The 18,631-nt window shown below is 40.1% G+C and overlaps 2 protein-coding genes across 2 annotated transcripts; one reads left to right on the top strand and one right to left on the bottom strand.

Annotated features, from left to right (window-relative positions):
• Positions 1-3,762: 3,762 nt before the first annotated feature.
• LOC129720409 (uncharacterized) lies at positions 3,763-5,211 on the bottom strand. Its single transcript, XM_055671888.1, has one exon. It carries the CDS (start codon positions 5,209-5,211, stop codon positions 3,763-3,765), a length of 1,449 nt encoding a protein of 482 aa, XP_055527863.1.
• Positions 5,212-7,341: 2,130 nt separating this feature from the next.
• LOC129720410 (serine protease snake-like) lies at positions 7,342-10,724 on the top strand. Its single transcript, XM_055671889.1, has 4 exons — positions 7,342-7,345; positions 9,918-10,002; positions 10,062-10,476; positions 10,536-10,724. Exons 1-4 carry the CDS (start codon positions 7,342-7,344, stop codon positions 10,722-10,724), a joined length of 693 nt encoding a protein of 230 aa, XP_055527864.1.
• Positions 10,725-18,631: the final 7,907 nt, after the last annotated feature.

Consider the following 18,631-nt stretch of genomic DNA (forward strand, 5'->3'; position numbering starts at 1 on the left):
AAACCGTAAGCATGCGTTTAACGCGGCAATTGGCCTCTCGCAAGATGATGTCCCGAGGGGGTACTGCCTTCTGCATCGTTTACTGTTGTATATCTGCCGAAGGGGCTGGAAGATCAAAAGCATTCCCGTTTTCGGTTTATTTCGTTCCTTGTTATTGATACGTAAGCGGAATATCTGCAAACAGCCATAAAAAGTAACAAATCAAGGACAGATACGTAAACATACCGCAGCGCTTTTGCACGGGGTAAATCGAATCATAAAATGTAAAAATTAGATAAATAAAGGACTGCAAACGGATAAATCATTCGCTTCACGTGGGGTGCATGTGGAAGAGTAAATTAAAGTTGGCACCTAGAGATAAAGGGCAAATGGCAATTGAATGAAATCCGAGCTGGTTTTGGTCGATCGATATTTTTTTACAACAATTGTATGATCATGACAGTGACAGTAGAGCTTTCAATGGAAACTGAAAAGTAGTTTCGATTATGCATTTTACATTTATATTTTTATTCTAGACGGGAATTCTTGAAAGATTTGGACCATTGCGACCATTGTTTTCCATCTTTTGTGGTATGCCTCTTCTTTAGTTTAGGTACTCGTGACAGACATATCACTATTGATAGAATTCATCTTCTTTTCTCCCAATTTGGTACTGAATTTCGTATGTGATGTATTACCTCATTTCGATTTGTACTCCGGATCTCGAAAGGCTCCATAGTTCCTTTTCCAAAGGCATCTATTCTGTGCTGCATTGGCAGAGCAAATGTTCTGCGGTTTCACTCTGCGGGCAGAGGCGACAAACTTCGTTATCTGACTGACCAATTTGTTTCATGTGATGCTTACTTGAACAATGTCCGGTGAACAGACCTCGCAATCTTTTTTGTCCAAACAAAGCAGCTGCTGGCTTTTTTTACGTTTAATGTTATAAAGCGGTTCGACTGACGTAGCCCTTCAGAGCATATCCAGTTCTCTTGTATTGTCCGATGTTCCGAGGTTTTCAATTTTGCTTTCAAGGCGCTGGATGACACACCGCCGAATGGTTCTGGGCCTATGAAATCAGAACATGACCCCTGGCTAACGTATCGGTTTTTCATTACCTTCCACTCCCCAATGACCCGGAACCCAGTATAACTTGACTTGGTTCCTTTCTGCCAGTTGTTTTAGTGATAGGATGCGTTGGACGGGAATAGTTATATATTTGGTTACAGTTTATCTGTTTTTAGTATTCTATGTCTCTTATTTTATATGTCTATATGAGTAATTGAAGCTTATTTTTTTCACTCTTCATTACTTTGGACAGATTTATCACAAATAAAACATTATTGTGTACTATTTCTAATATTGTACTGGTTTTAGCGGATTTATGGTATATATGATATCAGTTCTTCATGTATGTAAACTCACGACAGCTGTTTAAAAAGGGCCTGTTCAAGATGGTGACTGAAAGAGAAAAAAATCTATGTCATTTAAACGGCTTGTTTGATTGAAATGGTGCCTTCAGCAAAGTTTTAGGTAATAACATTGTGGTTCTAGAAAAAATATATACACTGTAAAAATTTTTTTGTGCCAAATTTCTGCATGGTCACAAAATATTGAAAACCTCGAAAAGTACTTTTTTTTCAAAAACTAAAAGTTATGAACGTTTGAGAATTTTGACATTTTCACTATGGACTTTTTTGTGTGTTTTTTCCAAGCTACACATTACAATGTTAAAAAATTATCACTAAGAGCATGATACCAATCCATCGCGCTGCTTTAGTACAATAAACCGATGATTTTTATACTGTTTCTGTTACAATTGAATATGTGTAACTTACCGGCGAAATTTGTTATCAGAAGGTTGTAAAAATAAGACGAACACACAAGGTAACCAATTAATATAGTACGTGTTTATGTCCAGTAAATCCAGATTTAGAGAACCGGGAGCTACGAGATTGAGCAGAGACAGTTTCGCTATTAATCTTGCACCTGAAAATTAGTACTGAATTTTGACAGATAATTTATTTATCATTTATTTATCGGTCTCGGTCTCGGACATCGGTCTTCATGAATGCTGGGTGAGGAAAAGCTCACTTGAGGTGGTTGCAAGGACCTTCCTCAAATGTGCACAAAAACCTCACCATCTTTTAGTATACAACATATAATAAAAACTAAAAAATAACAAAATCATAATGATTAAAACAAACTATTGGAAAGTAATCTACGGCGATACACGAATGAAGATTCATTAAAATTGAACAATTCGCTGAACTCGTTGAATTGGCGAATCATAGATGTGATTGGAGAGTTTGCAGCATACTGTGTTGATTGGAATCCCACCTGTAGCATGGCTCTGGGTCGTAGCGTTCTGGATGGTGCATAGAACCCGATTTCTTCTAAAAGGTCAGGAGCATCAAATTCAGCAGTTACCAACTTGCACACAAATACGGCTTGTGACACTCGACGGCGTTGATCCAGAGTCTTCGTAAGGAGGCAAGTTCAGTGGATCATTCCAAGCAAGATTCCGCAAAGCATACCGAACGAATTTGCGTTGGACACTTTCTAGTCTGTTTATCCAAACTGCTTGATATGGCCACCAAACAATACTGGCGAATTCCAACGTTGAACGAACAAGTGCACAGTACAGCGTTTTAAAGCAGAGCGGGTCTGTGAATTCACGAGCGATTTTAAAAATAAAACCGAGCTGACGATTTGCTTTGTCGATAGTAGCAGTGATTTGGGGTTTGAACGAGAGTTTTTCATCCAGTATCACACCAAGATCTTTCACTTGTTCTACTCTTTTCAGTTTTATACCAGCCATCTCGTAATCGTAGGGCACAGCATTTCTAGTACGATGGTAGCTAATAACATAGCATTTCTCAATACTCAATAACAAGCTGTTTCGAGAGCACCAGTCACTGAACAGGTTTAATAAGTTTTGCAACTCCTTGCAGTCCTCATGGCACCTGACAACTGAGAATATTTGTCGTCAGCAAAAAACATTTTTCTCCGGAATTGAGCAGCAGTGCCGAATCGTTAATAAAAAAGGAAAATAACAGTGGTCCAAGATTACTGCCCTGCGGTACTCCTGAACAATTTGAAAACATGGCAGAATTACAGTTTCCAATGCGTACAAACAATTCTCTATGCACAAGATATGATTCCATCCATTTACAGAAGCGCACAGTACAGCCAAGTTTCTCTAACTTGGATAAGAGAATGGAATGATTGACCGTGTCAAACGCGGCTTTCAAGTCAGTATACACTGTATCAACTTGAGATTTGGAGCCAATATTCTTAATACAAAGCGATACGAATTTCACGAGATTGGTTTCCACCGAGCGACCTCGAAAAAATCCATGTTGTTCTTTGCATATATAACTGCGACACGCAGCGAAGAGTGTGTTGTTAATAATAGTGTCGAACACTTTAGATTCTGCGCGCAAGGAAGTAATTCCCCTTTAGTTTGCAACGTTACACTTATCTCCTTTTTTAAAGACTGGAAACATAGATGATTTCTTCCAAGCAACGGGAAAGCATTGTTGTTGTAGTGAAGCATTGAACTGCCAAGTTAGTGGAGCTGCTAGGATATCGGAGCATTGTTTCATCAGAGCTGCAGGAATTATCCCCGGTCCAGGCGAAAAAGATGATTTTATACTCTCAGTGGCGCGTATCACTGACTGCTCGCTCACATCAAAAATATCCATGTTTAAAACTGAATACGGCACATCCCTCAAGGCTTGTTCTCTTTGTTGAGCAGTGACTGTTTCGCTACTAAATACGCTAGCAAAGTGTTTTGCAAATATTTGGCGAAACGGCACACACGTCGTTGAGAGATATAGTTAAAGGTAAACCATTCTCTTTCCGTTTGGAGTTAACGAATTTCCAAAAATGTTTGGGATTTCTCCTCAAATTTTGCTGAGTGTGAAGAATATAGCGCATATACAGATGCCTTTTGTAATGAGGATATTTATTACTAGCAACAGCAAAACTGCGTTTGGTGTTCGGTTCACGTTGACGGGTATATTTTCGAAGGGCTTTAGCTCGAATGATTTTTAGGCGTCGGAGCTTTGCATTAGACCAAGGTGGCTTCCTAGAGACCTTACGTAAAGGTACAGCAATCATGAGACAATCATTCAACTTTTGATCGTAATAGTTAACTGCATCATTCACATCAGTGAAAGTTTCAAGAATGCTCCAGTCAATTTGCGATAGAAGATTTCGTAATTGGTCAATATTCGTTTTACGATAGTCAAGCTGGTTTAAGTCAGGAACATCTTCAAATTCCACTGGGCGACAAGCAGTTACTTCTACGTTGAGAGCGGGGTGGAAAACATCAGGTGGAACCATCGTTTCAGGAGCTTCATGAATTTTGCACTGTGAAACACACTCTTCATTTACGAAAACGAGGTCCAAACAGCGTGACCCGTGATTGCGAATATCATTTATTTGTTGGAGTCCCAAAAAAGCGATCCCGTCAAGCAGTATACGGCTAGAAGGCGTGAACGCAGAATTTAGTGGATCAACGTATAAAAGCCCATTCGAAGTGTTCTTCCAGAGTAGACCAGGCTGGTTGAAGTCACCTAGAACTAACAGTGAATCTTGCGTGTTCATTTTAGATGAAACAGACTCGGAAACATCTAGCACATTTTGCATTACGTTACAATCGAAACGTTTGTCGGGGGGAATATACACAGCCCCAATAAACACGCTTTTAGTTTCAGTGAGAATTTTAACCCAAGTCGTTTCAAGATTAGCTGGAACACATTCAGTGATTTGATGGCAGACGTATGACGACGAGACAGCAATCAAAACACCACCTCCACGCATGAAAACACTGTTGTTGGAATTACGGTCGGTTCGGAAAACAGTGAACGAATCGCCGAATAGCTGTTGGGAATTGAAGCGATTATCAAGCCAGGTCTCCGTCAGTACATAGACATCATAGTCGTTTTCCGTAACAGCCAGGTAAACATCGTCGAGTTTGGTACGAAGTCCTCTCGTATTTTGGTAATATACCCGAAGTAACTGCAGATCATCGACACCGGCACCAGAAACATTGCATCGCTGAAAAGATGAAGATGCAGATGTTAGCGGGTTGAAATCAGCTACTCGGTACTCGCCTGTGACAAGGGCGTAAACGCCCTCGCCGTCAAAATTGTTATGCCTTCTTAAATCGTCGAAGTCGTCGTAGTGCAATATATTAGGATGGATAATAGTACATATTGTCATTTTTGCTGTGAAAAAAAGTTGGATTTTTTAAAAGGGTACTTTTAGAGATACCGTACTTTAGTCAACAAAGTAAAAGTAAAGTAAATTTTTTTTGAGATATTCAATATTTTGTGATAATAAGCAAAATTTTACCCAGAAAAAAAAAACTGTTACAGTGTGTATATTTTTTCTAGAGCTGCATTTTTTTACCTGCAACTTTGCTGAGGACACCATTTCAATCAAATAGGCCGTTTTCTGACATAGAAATTTTTATCCATCAGTCATCATTTTGGTTGGGCCCTTTTTAAACAGCAGTCGCGAGATTACATGCAGAACTGATATCATGAAATGACCTTTTTATAAAATAGAAACAACTGTGAAAAGTTTTCAGCGAAATCGGAAATCACATGCAAAAAAAATATTTTTTTACCTATTTTTCATGGAATACCTGTCCTGTTGGCAACCGCAACTGCGTTACTTGATATAGCGGAATCTATATACTTAGCTGTTCGAACAAAGTTTTCGAAAAAAATGGTTCGAAACGTGTTTTTTTACTGCAGTGTAACCGTTCCTATCTGGATTCCAGCATAGCTTCATGAAATACCGATCAACAACTACGAATCTCAAGTGCTAAGTACCTACCCTATTTAGAGATATTGAAGAAACATCAAATCAACTCGGTATACATAGTTTTTGTGAAGGACTTCGATTCTGTACCATGTTCTGATCATGTCTCAGATGACGCGATACGTGTTGGTTAATTCCACTCAGTCTCATACTTTCTACCTTGCATCCGGTGGTACAAGGTACAGTGCTCGTACCCGTAATATTCATTACAATAAGCAATTCTCGCTGAAACCGTCCCACTGGTGACATGAGGTCTTTAAAAAAAGATATTTTTGTGTTTAAATGATTGAAAATTGTGAAAAAAATAAGCAAACCACTGTGGTTAGTTCATATTGATGGACCCCTCGGGCACAAATCGGTTAAACGGTTTTCCCAAAAATTGATTTTCAAGCAATTCTTGATCTTTTTATTGATTTATTTCTTTTGAAATTGTCATTGAACCCCCTGCAACCAGCACATCGTTTTTAAGAGGAATGATAGAGCTTTCAATTGAAGTAGAAAAAAATTGGCCGCCATTTTGGATCTCTCCGCCATCTTGGATTTCATCAGAAAAACGTGTTGATGAGCAAGTTCGCAACCACCGATTTTAAATTTAACATCACCATTGGAAAGCTGAGAAAAATGCTTTAAAACACATTCAAAACATTAGTTGAGCATTGAGTTTACCTTATCATTCTGGCCATTCATATCAAATATAGTGGATTACAGTGGCTGGGATTAAATGGGATTTTTTCGAAATCGAAATGCATGAAACATCTCTGGTGTCATCTCAATAATTTCATTTTCACCCAACTCGACTTTCTTTTGCTCTGATTTTTTTTAGTTGACATAAGATCCTGGCGTTTCATGCATCATGCAAATCTCGACTATTACGTTGAAATATAGTACCAATTTCTTTGGCACCTTATCTTATAGGCACTAGAAGTTATTTGAGACAAAGTATGCGACATGATATAGTCAAACAGTCGAAATAATAAACAAAAACAAAAAACACGTGTACATTTGTGGTGGTGATGTAATTTGTTGCTTTGAGGTACACCTAAAGGTTGTTTGAAGCTGGAAGACTTATAGTGAATTTCTTTATTCCACTGTGTGCGGGCAAACCTGCGAAGGAATAATGAAACATCATCACCATTTAAGACGCAAGTAAGAAAGAGATGCCAGATTGTTGCTTACGAACTAAGCACGTGCGGTAGTGGGTTGAAGCTGACAAATTCTACAGTGCGCTTCGGGCAGCAAGCCAAGTCAAAACTAGGTCAAAATCGAGCGAATAAAGAAGGGTTTTGACAGCAGTTAGTGCACTTCCAGGTCAAAACGAGGTGAGCTGGTGGAATAAAGAAATTCGCTATTAGTATCACTGACACCATCGTGAGTTTTGAGGGCATGCATACAGCTGCGAGATCGTGGTCCGAATCTATTTTCGCACTGCGGTAGGTGCGAACGCTGATGATGTCGAAGAAGAACCTGCCGTCGGTTGGAACGTAATCAATTTGATTCTCTATCCATTGGTCGGATGACCTCCAAATGGGTTTGTAGATATCTTTGCGGAGAAGAAGGTACTTCGGAATATCATACCACGGGAGACCGCAAAGTTCACGCACTGATGGCTGTTATAACCTGGACCGATTATCGGTCTGTACATTGCCTTCCGTCTTGCCTGAGCATTCATGTCCTCAATGACGACTTTCCCTTCTCGTCACGAGTAGACTTACTCCAGCTTCACGTAGAACGTTTCCTTATCGTCGTCAGGTCGCCCTTCGTATTAGCAGTGCACATTGATGATGCTTGTCCTTTTATCCTCAACTTGCACATCCGATTCGTATTATCGCTTACGTTGACCATTATGGCCGCTCTGTTTAGAGTTCCACGCTGACACCAGGACGTTGATCAGCCGCTCCTAACATGGAGATCAGACGCTGTTTTGAGCCGCACCATCTTGGTGAACAGACGCTCGGGTTGGCAAAGCATCTCCTCTATAGCTAATGACCGCGTCGCACCTTCTTACTTAGCTTAGCTGTGGTGTCCATGTTGCAACTGGCAGTCTACTGTAACTATATGACTCGTGGAAGCGTGAGGTAGGAACTTCACGCTCTTTCCAAGTTGTTAACTCATCGTTTGAAACCCAATTCGAAATCTTTGACTATTTAATGGTTTATCGATGATTTAGTTGATAGCACAAACCCGGATCAGTTTGTGCACAGTGCGAACCACGATAAATCACACTATACGGAGCAAAATATGACATTTTCGAAATGAAAACTGGCACGTATTAAGCAAGGTCCATTCACTCAGCTCAGAAACTTGGTCTCAATTTTTCAATTTTAATACTTGTTCTAAATTTATTTTCATCTATTTTTACTTCTGGGTGACGGTTATCCCTTCATTTTTTTAATGAATTATCAGTGCAACTTTACAGTTTTGACCAAACTAAACGGACTAAAACATCCTGAATGTGTAAGTTACTGAATAGAAGAAGCAATTTGGGAGCCATCGACATTTCACGTGAAGAGGTTATATTAGCGAGAACAAACAAAATAAAACTAAATTTGTAATATCCTACGTAACGGGGCTTGTTGTTTTATATTTATTTAAAGGTAAAAAAAAGTCACTGAAAAATCACTTAGTTTTATTCAAATTTTAGCATGAAAAACACTCAAAAATTAGCAAGAAATGCATGTAGCAATGAAGACATATTTCAAAGCAATCACTGAAGATTAAGATAATCCTTCTACAGTGCGAGCGCTCCTTCTCACAAAGAACTGAATGTGAAAAATGTTATAATGTTATCCACGAAACATCAGAAAACATTCTCCGAGTACTTGCGCCGTAACAGGAATCATTTTAGTTCTTTTTATCAGCAAAACAATTTTTGAAAATATTTGACATTCACTTTAAAAAATTATGTCACATGAATTGAAATTACGCACTATCATATAAATGCAAATAAGAGAGCCTATAGAAAAAATGTGCTGCTTTGAATCAACTTAAAATTTTTCCAGCGAATTCGCCGGACTCTGACAGAATTATGGCTCACTCTCGGTCCGGTCGAATCGGACTTTAAATCAAATAAAATAGAATGAGTGTAATATTTTTGTAATGTATAGACGTCGATGTAGCACTGATTTTTTTTAGTTAGGTATTTGTTACGGAGAGTTATTCCCATAAGCAAATCAAATTTGTCGTTTTTTTCGATGTAGCATTCTCAACAGTCAAAACTCTTGACCTCCTTTACATTTTAACTGCATACCGCACGTAAATCCTATTACAACAAATTTCAAAACATAAACAGTGACAAATATTTTGCCATTAATGGATTGCTCAATGAACACCATAGCTGATAATTCACTAATATCTTAAAGTGGTAGTCAAATTATATCTTATTTTGAGTGAAAAAGTTTCAAAAATCTAATGGTAGGTGTCTGATCAACGTAAAACGTCAGCAAAATGTCGATTTTGCCTCAATTCCCCTACAATACAAAAATAGGTTTATCTGCCGACATTTTACGTAGATCAGACACCTTCCATTCGATTTCAGAGACTTTTTCACTCAAAATAAGCTATAATTTGAATACCACTTTAAGTTATTAGCGAATTACCATTAATGCTCAGAAATAACCGATATAATTTTGCTTTGTGAAATATACTAAAACTATGCCAAACCCGGTTTCGTAGAATCACCGTTTTGAGCTCAGTGTTCGTCCGATTTAAGATCTGTTTTTTTTTTCAAAAGATGGGTAAAAAGATGCTTATATGTGGACAAACTTTTAGAATTTTGATATTTGGCCTCAAAACAAAATGGCGTCGAAAAAACCACAATAATTACCGGTTTCTCAAAAATTCAAAATGGCGCCATTGTTGCTCCTTAAGTTGAAATATGTTCAATCTCGGGGAAGTTTAGTTTTGCATAAAAATACACAAAAAAATTATATATAGAAGCCAAGGCAGAAAAAAGTCAATTTTTGTTGCACTGTGTTCGTTTGTTTTTGGTGGAGAACGAGCCTTCCGTGGAGAATTTCAACATATGGTATACTTTTGGTTACTTATTCTAACCTTCAGGTTAATCGATTGCTATTAGGTTGCTATTTGGTGGACAACAACAGAAAGTGTCAAATGTTTGTGTGGAGGAACACTGATAACAGCAAGACATGTTTTGACAGCGGCACACTGTGCGATCAACGGCGAAGGGTGAGGCAAATACTGTCAAACATTAAATCACTGATTGCGGTATTAATATTGTCTCACAGGATTGGACCAGATACTGTTCGCCTCGGAGATACTGACCTTAATAGTGCGACGGATGACGATCTTGCACAGCAGATCAAAATTCGGAAGTTCAAGAAACACCCACAGTATCGACCAAGTAGAAAATATTTCGACATTGCATTAATTGAGCTTGAAAACCCGGCTGAGAATTCCGAAGCCGTTTGTAGTGCCTGTTTGTGGTTGGAGAAAACTGTTCCCTCGGAAATATTTAGTGTCATCGGTTTCGGTACATTAGGATTCGGTGAAAATTTAAGCCCCACGTTGCAGAAAGTGAAGTTGGCCATTATGAATCACACAGAATGCATACACCGCATACATACAGGTACTCGGGCACTACCAAACGGTCTTCTGGAAGAACAGTTTTGCGCCGGTGGCGAGACCATGGACACTTGCGAGGTACCACTTGTGTGTAATTCGGAAACATTTGAAAATATTCATCATACGAATTTTTGTAGGGAGACTCCGGTGGACCAATTCAGACTGAAAAGTTCGTTGTTAACGGTTCACAAATTCCGTTGATAGTCGGTGTCGTTTCATTCGGAACGCCTTTTACCGAAGGATCTACTGGAGTGTACACCCGGGTGGCTTCCTACCGAAAATGGATAGAAAGTGAAACGAATCAAACTTTTGGATATGTGGGTTAATTTTTACACTCAGCTAGCTTTTGGTATTCAAATAACATTCGAATTATCATTAAAGACTGCCTTCGAAACTCAAAATGTTTGGACAGGAAAAAATTTTCAACTGGCATCAGTTTTCCTCCCACACATCCAGCCTTTAGGATTTCCCTTCGGTGGTTTGGAAGTAACCATTCTCAATACTACTGTGGAGCTACTCTGATCGATTACCGTTTTGCAATCACATCTGCTTCGTGTATCAGTGAAAAATCCTCACTGCCTGGTTTCATTGAGTCATCACTAAGTGCTGAGACAATACGCGTTGACGATGTTTACATTCATCCAAATTACAGCAACGGGGCTAAGCCGGCAAACGACATTGCATTAGTCAAACTAGCTATTTATTTGATTGGCGAAAAAGATTAACTACCAGCTTGCCTTTGGCGGGAGTCAAAGATCGAAGGGCAATACGGTAACATGTATTACTCAGCTTACACAAGTCAGTATCAACTAGATGACCGTACTCGAGAAGATCTGGATGGGCAACTAATCATTGAAAGAGAGAAAATCAACAATGGACGATGCGTTGATCCACTGCAGCAGCAGCAAAATCTTCTTTGTTCCAGCGGAAACATTCCGCTTATTCCATCGGTTTGCAAGGTAAGAGAAATAAAATAGTTAATTGAAGTTGTTTTCAAGTCACAACATACTTGACAGTTGGATTACGGAGGACCAATTTCAAACAGTGCATATTACCGCTTTCTACCGTATCTCTTTGGCGTGGTATCGAATCTTAGTTCTGGATGCGGTGATCATTTGGTTGGAACCAGAGTTTACCCTCACTTAGATTGGATTGAAAGTATTGTTCTAGATCACACCAATGAACGGTTAGTGTTTTCCCCGTAATTTACAATCACCTCTACCAGAGAAAAAGAAACCGTAACGACACTTACTATTATATGACAAATTATACAAATAGGAGTTGCTAATTAGAAAGCAGCGAATAATAAACGGTTGCGAAATAGTACTCGCATGACTTGAAATCTGAATCCTAAAATTTTAATTTGCATTACTCACAAAAAAACTTTAAACTAGAAATGGATTGAAAAAATAAAGCAGGCAAATTCTTTGCATATAATGAGTATTCTTAGACCAATTCATTCTTCGAAATAAGCAACCAGAACCTCAAGCAAACGCTTCTGTTCCATCCAACTAGTGGTCGGTAAAAAAAATAAAACTTCTTTCAGGAAGGCTTCGTTTAACTTTTCCAAACCGTACTGCAGTGCGATTGCATTAAAACGGCATAACATATTCATTGCTCTTTCGGCAGTGACGGACGACTCCTGCAAGTTGTACACATGAGACCATCCCGTCCGGCCAGCATTTCAACGGACGGTTGGTACGATGGACAAGGAATGCTTGCTGACTCTCCAATGAACTCAATTAGTTAAATCGAATCCCATGATATTATTCAAACTTTTGTGGCTCTCGAATGCATCAGAGGGCACTCCATAAATTAACCCCATTCCACCCGTTCGCTGCTCTTCTGATTCATCACGAGGGGTCTATCCTTGGCCAGTGATAGGCGATGAGTGAAGAAACGTGATTGATAAAACCGAACGGAAAAGAATGGACTTCAATTTATTTGCTCTTGTACAACTTACACTTCACCAGGTTCTTCCCGTTCGGTCAAGTTCCAGCCTCTAGTCTCTGACCACAAGCTGGACTTGGGCAGTCTAGAGCACTGTTCCTAACTCTGAGATTCTCTGAGGCCCGTCCGATTTAGGCGTGGCAGGTAGGTACGAACCATCAGTGCAAAACTAAAAGAACCTTGAAAGATCACGATAATGGCCAGATTGATATTCAGCTAGGAGAAAATTTGCATTACATTTGGTTTAAACCTTGTTAGTTGGACTGTTTTTATCAGACGTACATACGACGACGACGGAACGGGCGAACTGCAGGTAACGATGTTCGCCAGGTTCATGCCGTGGGCTGGCGTCTTTGCGCCACGACGACCGAGCATCTGTTTAGAATGACCGGACCGAAGCAGGCAGTGCAGGTGAAAATTATCTGAACAACTTAACCAAAATTCAACATACTTTAAAAAATTTCTAACTGTAATAAGTTTCACCGCGAACTCTTTAAAATCTTCCATCACTTGAATTTTCCCACTTTGCATTGCAAATTAAAATTCGGAACTGGTTGCAACCGCCAGATCGAGAATCTTTCCGACGGGATTTTGCTTAACCCTCGTTTGCGGCTACGTGCTCCAACATGACTGATGGGATTCGCTTAAAATATGCTCCATGCGCTCCCTGTTCGTATACGTTTATCACCTTGTCTGGTAAACAAATTTCTTTAAGCTGTTTTTTGTCGTCCTTTCAAGATCAGCATTTCTGCTTCTCGAGGAGACTCTCCTTCACACGGACTGCGCCCTGCTGCCCCGCTCTCTAGCCCAAAACATCGCACCACAGTGAGAACAAAATCAAAAGTCACGAATTTATCCTGTGTCAAAGGTAAGTCAGTTCTCCCAAGTCACTGCGGTATACCGGCTGATGGAGTCCACAAGGTAGACGATTGCGATTGAAAAGTGCGGTCGTCCCACACCGAAGGGAGGGAGGGTCGGAAAATATTGCTCCTTTGCTGTAACCTGTCAGATCAGACGTCGTTAGATTTACATTCCGGGGAGATGTTAGGGCTGACAGTTGACAGAATTTGCTTATCTGTGATGCGTTGGTGCTGGCATGTATGCGTTCGGGGCTGTATATGGCTGCGTTATGGGATAAAAGATTGATAACTTGAAAAATTTCGTTTGCCATTTGTTTGTTTTAGCCATGATCCGGATAAACGTGTCACCACCAATTGCTTTAACCGAAGCGATTTGACGGATCATTTTCAGTTATAAATTGAGGGCTAGTTTTAGGGACTTTCCGCGATTTTTCCAAAACTGATTTATGTTCGATAGAATAATAATATACAAGACGCAAAATTTATCCCCGGAAACTATGCACGAATAGTATTTTCCAATGACTGTTGGTGAACTTTAGAAGTCACATATAGTGATTCTTAGTTCATTTCTTACAAAATCAACATAAAATAATGATAGATTTTTAAGGAAAAACTGTTGGTTCGAACATTCAATAACGATTACTTCAAACTACAGCTTTAAACAAAAGTACTAACTAGTGAAGTGAAGTTACGCAAAACTTTCAATTATAGAAAAAACACTAACCATTTTTATCAAAGTTTCTCAAAAACAATCAATAGACTATCAAAAAATCAAAAGAAAAAAAATATATCGTCGAAAAACAAATCTATTTTTACAATTGAATGGGTGTATCCTTCTACGTAGGTGTGATTAAGTATGCTCATAGGTGTGTGTGAATGTGTGTATATGTTCGTATGTACCTCCGATCACGTTTTAGGTTATAAACAAGTTGAATGTACTCGGCGTTGCTCCGGACGAAAGGTTTCAAAACTTAGAATAATTCCTTTCATTGTATTGGTCATTTAGTATAATCCACCTCTCGTATATTTCGTAACATTGCACATCTTAATTATCATTTTAAATAATCAAAATCTCGAAACACCAATATTCTTAGAATGTTAAGAACAAAAATAATCTCAATGGTGGTATTCGTTCATTTTGAACTATTTTTCAGAAACCCCCATCCAATCCGCCATCACGGATATCAGATAGCGTCTGGAGTTGATTCCCCACCTCCAAACATCATCCCGGCTTAAATACACGTACTACATATATACAGAATTTGTTCATCATGGAGGTGCACCTCAAACAGCGCCCGACCACGGAAGCTACATCTAAAATGGCAGCCTTATCACTGGGATAGGAGAGCTTGGGCCAACCATATACTGTCTCTGGAACTTTCGAATCGAAATAAAGGACAAGAATTGGAACTTTGGAATGTGCTAACGTAAGCTCAGCAAACAACTTGCCAGCGAGGCTCGATGCATGAAGCTCGAAATCCTGGGACTGAGCTACTGTTGTACTGTTGTATTCTGGTATACAGGCCCGCAGTGGTGGGCACAATTCCGTTAATTCGCTAATTCGCTAATTAGCGACGCTAAAATTCAGTTAGCGATTTAGCGGTTTCGCTAATTTTTGAGCTGGTTAGCGAAACTGTTAGCGTCGCTAAAATTTTGGCCTTCGAAACGCTAATCGCTAATTCGCTAAATTTTGTAGAGAGGCGACAAAAGAAATATTTAGAAAAACTGTGGATCGCTGATGGCGTACGTAAATTGATTCGAAAGATGAACATACTTTACTGCGAAAATTACTTTTGTCAGTTTTTTTACCCTAGAATGGAGTTCTAGTTATCGTACAAGCCACAAGAGCATTTTGAAGAACAAGTACAAGGTCTAGATTAAATTTTCGGCACACCAAGAACTTTGGTAAATTGCAATGCGCTTGAAATTATGACAACTTTGGTTCTACTTTTTCGATTCAGATAATAATTGAATTTTTATAAACATTCCTAAGAGTGTCTGTTTTCAATGCAAGCTAAATAACTTTTGTTGTTCTTGTTTTTACAAAATCAAGTATGAATACCCTTTCGTAAACCTCTTATTGTAAATACTTAGCTTTAAAAAGTAACTGTTTTCGTTTGTTTAACCACAAAAGATCAAAGGTGTCCAAATCTTACAAAACACGAGCAATAAATATAGCGATATGACTATTTACATATTAAAAAGTTAGCGATCAGCGATTAGCGAAAGTTCCGCTAATGTAGGTTTAGCATTTAGCGATTATCGAGCTAAATTTTCCGGTTAGCGGCTTAGCGATTAGCGTCGCTAAATTTTCGTTTAGCGGTGCCCACCACTGCAGGCCCGGATTTAAGTGGGGCGAAGGGTGTAAATGCCCCGGGCCATTCGACACGAGAGGCCTTCCCAGTTCTTTTTTTTTGCTCACCACCTTCCAGCGACGCGTTAAGTTCTTTCAAAATTTCAAATTTACTTTTCTTGCAATTTTTCAAGAAAAGAGGGCCCACGAAAATATCTGCTCCGGCCTCCCCAGCAGCTGCATCCGACCCTGCTGGCATGCGAGGTGACAAAACTTCTGCCACCGTGTTGGTTTGCTACTTAGCGCCCATGCCCATCTACTGGTGCACAAAGTCACGAAAGTATCCCGTAATGGACACACCGAGAATCAGATCGACCACACCTGCATCAACCAAAAATAGAGAAGCGAAGCCTCCTTTATGTCCGTAATAAACGTAGCGCCGATATCGCGCCTGAGGTTACCATCTGATTGGCGAGATCAGCGACTAGAAGACCAGATGTGGAGAGATCGTTCGTTGACGAACTGTTGATTCCAGTCTGAGACAACTAGGGCCGGCGTTTGATATGGGTAGTATGGGTAGTAGTAGCCACACGGAATTATCAGACAAAACCATTAAAAAGATAATGTTTTCTATGTACGAGACTTAAAATTGCCGTGCACATGTGCGAGCAACATGGACGGTTGGTGCAACTGACCAAACTGTGAAAATTGCCTCTCGAACATGGATGGCAACGACTGGCAGGGCACTTCGTATTTCATTTTACACATCTGCTGTGGCTGACAATCAGCGAGAAGGGGATGCCAAAGTTGTTCTTCTTTCGCTTTGGACTGGCCGTGAATGGGGAAATTTATAGTAAGAAGTGCCTGCCGGAAGTTGCGTCGTTCACCAAGGAATACCGTTAGGGCAAAAAGGCGGTGTACTGGGTGGCCCACTACTCAAAGCAATCGTTGGACGAGATGGAGCGTCCCCTAGCTGGCCCTATCGAGAGTTTCTTGGAAAACTGAAGAATAAAATCTACTCCAACAATTTTGTTGCGAAAATTGATAAACAAAACAAAAAAAGAAAGAACTCAAAACATGCCTACACGCATGTTTTCGTCCGCCATGACGATTGTTCCGGTTAACTACCGGAGGGCCACCCATTAACCTTCCCTATTCCCTACTATCCTCTCGGGAATATAGTGTGACGTTGGCCCTGGTGACAACGTAGAACAACAATGGCCATCAAGACTAGCGAGAATAACCTGGGTCAGCTGCTTCTGTTAGCTGTGTACGATATCTGACGACGTCTGAGTGAAGCTTGAATGAATCCAAGGATGCCTGTGAAAAACACGACCGGACTCCTACTTACCGAGCCCAAAGACCAGTTGAAACGCTGGTTTGGGCACTTCGAACAACTTGTTCAAGCAACGACAGCCGACCCAACACCTCTGCAGGATCCGTCAGTGGTGCAACGTATCACTCGCGTCAATTCCGAGATCCCTTCACTACAGGAGATCAAAGCAGTTATCCGATGTATAAAATCCAGCAAAGCTCCCGGAGTCGATCGAATATCAGCAGAGATGTTCAAAGCTGACCCCATGCTATGCGCAAGAAAACTGCATCATCTGTTCTGCAATATGAAATATTATTTACGTTGGAGGCTATTTGGAACAAGTAGAATGCTCGTGTATATGGAGTGTCTTCTTGATATTCAGCCGATAAAAGAGGAGTGGAACGATTCCAGAATGCTTCAGCTGTGATGGTTTGGGGAGCAATTGCCAACAGAGGAAAGTTGCCACTGATATTTGTCGAGAGAGGTGTGAAAATTGATAAACAGTACTATCTACAACACGTCATTAAAGACCAGTTTCTGCCTTGTGCCAAGAAATTATTTGAAGAAGAAAGATTCAGCACCTGCGCATAAGGCATTGGTTGTTCAGAAGTGGTGAAAATTTGCCGTGTATTATCAGCACCTCTGAATGGCTCGTAATCTCTCCCGATTTAATTTAATTGGACTTCAGCATTCCAGATTACATGCTAGGACAGTGAGTGAATAACCATGTCAATAACCGTGGAGAAGGGGAGGGGAGCTCCGTAGCTGCAAAGTTACAGACTCCGCTTTGGTAAGCGGGTGGTCGTGGGTTCAACTTAGTAGAATCAGGCCATTTGGTTGTAAAAGGACTTTAAGCATGGGTTTATTCTCAGGCTCCCCACTACGTACCCTTCCTTCAATCTGGATTCTACAGTACCCCTGTTGACTCTCCTCCTAACAAAAATAAGTCCCTATTATAATAAAACTGGTGTGAGTAACATAAGAAAGTTTTCTCCAAGGAATTGTAACTAGGTGATATTGGTAGGATGGACAGAGGCACGGTAAATTAGAGCAGTAAGCTTGAAACGGAAAGGTAATTACACACAAGCACTGATATGAATGATAAGCGTATCACTTACTTTAATAGTGTTACTGTTAATAATATGAAGTGCGGAGTACAGAAAACACCTGGGTAATATAACAATGGATTTAAGCTCTGGTCGCAGTGATGAGTCTACACAGGAAAAGAAAAAACCATGGAGAATCCCAACGGCTTCGATTTGACCTGACTGGTCTCAACAACAACATAAAAAAACAAATCGTTGGATGGAAGGGCAATTAGTGGAGCATGTCGAAAGCTTCCAATATCTCGGCAGCCAGATAACGTCAAACGGCGCTACGAAGAACGAAATAGGAACAAGGATTAGGAAGGCTAGGGTTGCTTTTGCGAGTCCAGATTAGTCTGCGCACCAAAACCCAAATTTTCAACTCAAATGTGAAATCTGTGCTGCTATACGCTAGCGTGGTGTGGCGTGTGTCAGCGGAGAACACCTAGAAGCTGCAGGTTTTTGGTTGCCCCACAACTCTATCTCAAATGGCGTGCTCCATCGCCAGTGACGAAACGAAAGTGGGAGTGGGTCAGGGCTCGTGATGTCGCAGCAAGAAAATTAAAAAAGTCGTTAAGAAACAGACTTGATCAAGGTTAAGATAAAACGGTGCTGAAGCCACAAACGGCCGACTTTGAACCATCACTTCGAATTTAAAAAAAGTGCAAGACTTGGAAATATTCAATGTGCTATTGCTATTTTATGTTTGCTTTGCCACAGCAAACATAAA

The sequence above is a fragment of the Wyeomyia smithii genome, chromosome 2 (assembly GCF_029784165.1).
Source record: "Wyeomyia smithii strain HCP4-BCI-WySm-NY-G18 chromosome 2, ASM2978416v1, whole genome shotgun sequence".
NCBI lineage: Eukaryota > Metazoa > Arthropoda > Insecta > Diptera > Culicidae > Wyeomyia > Wyeomyia smithii.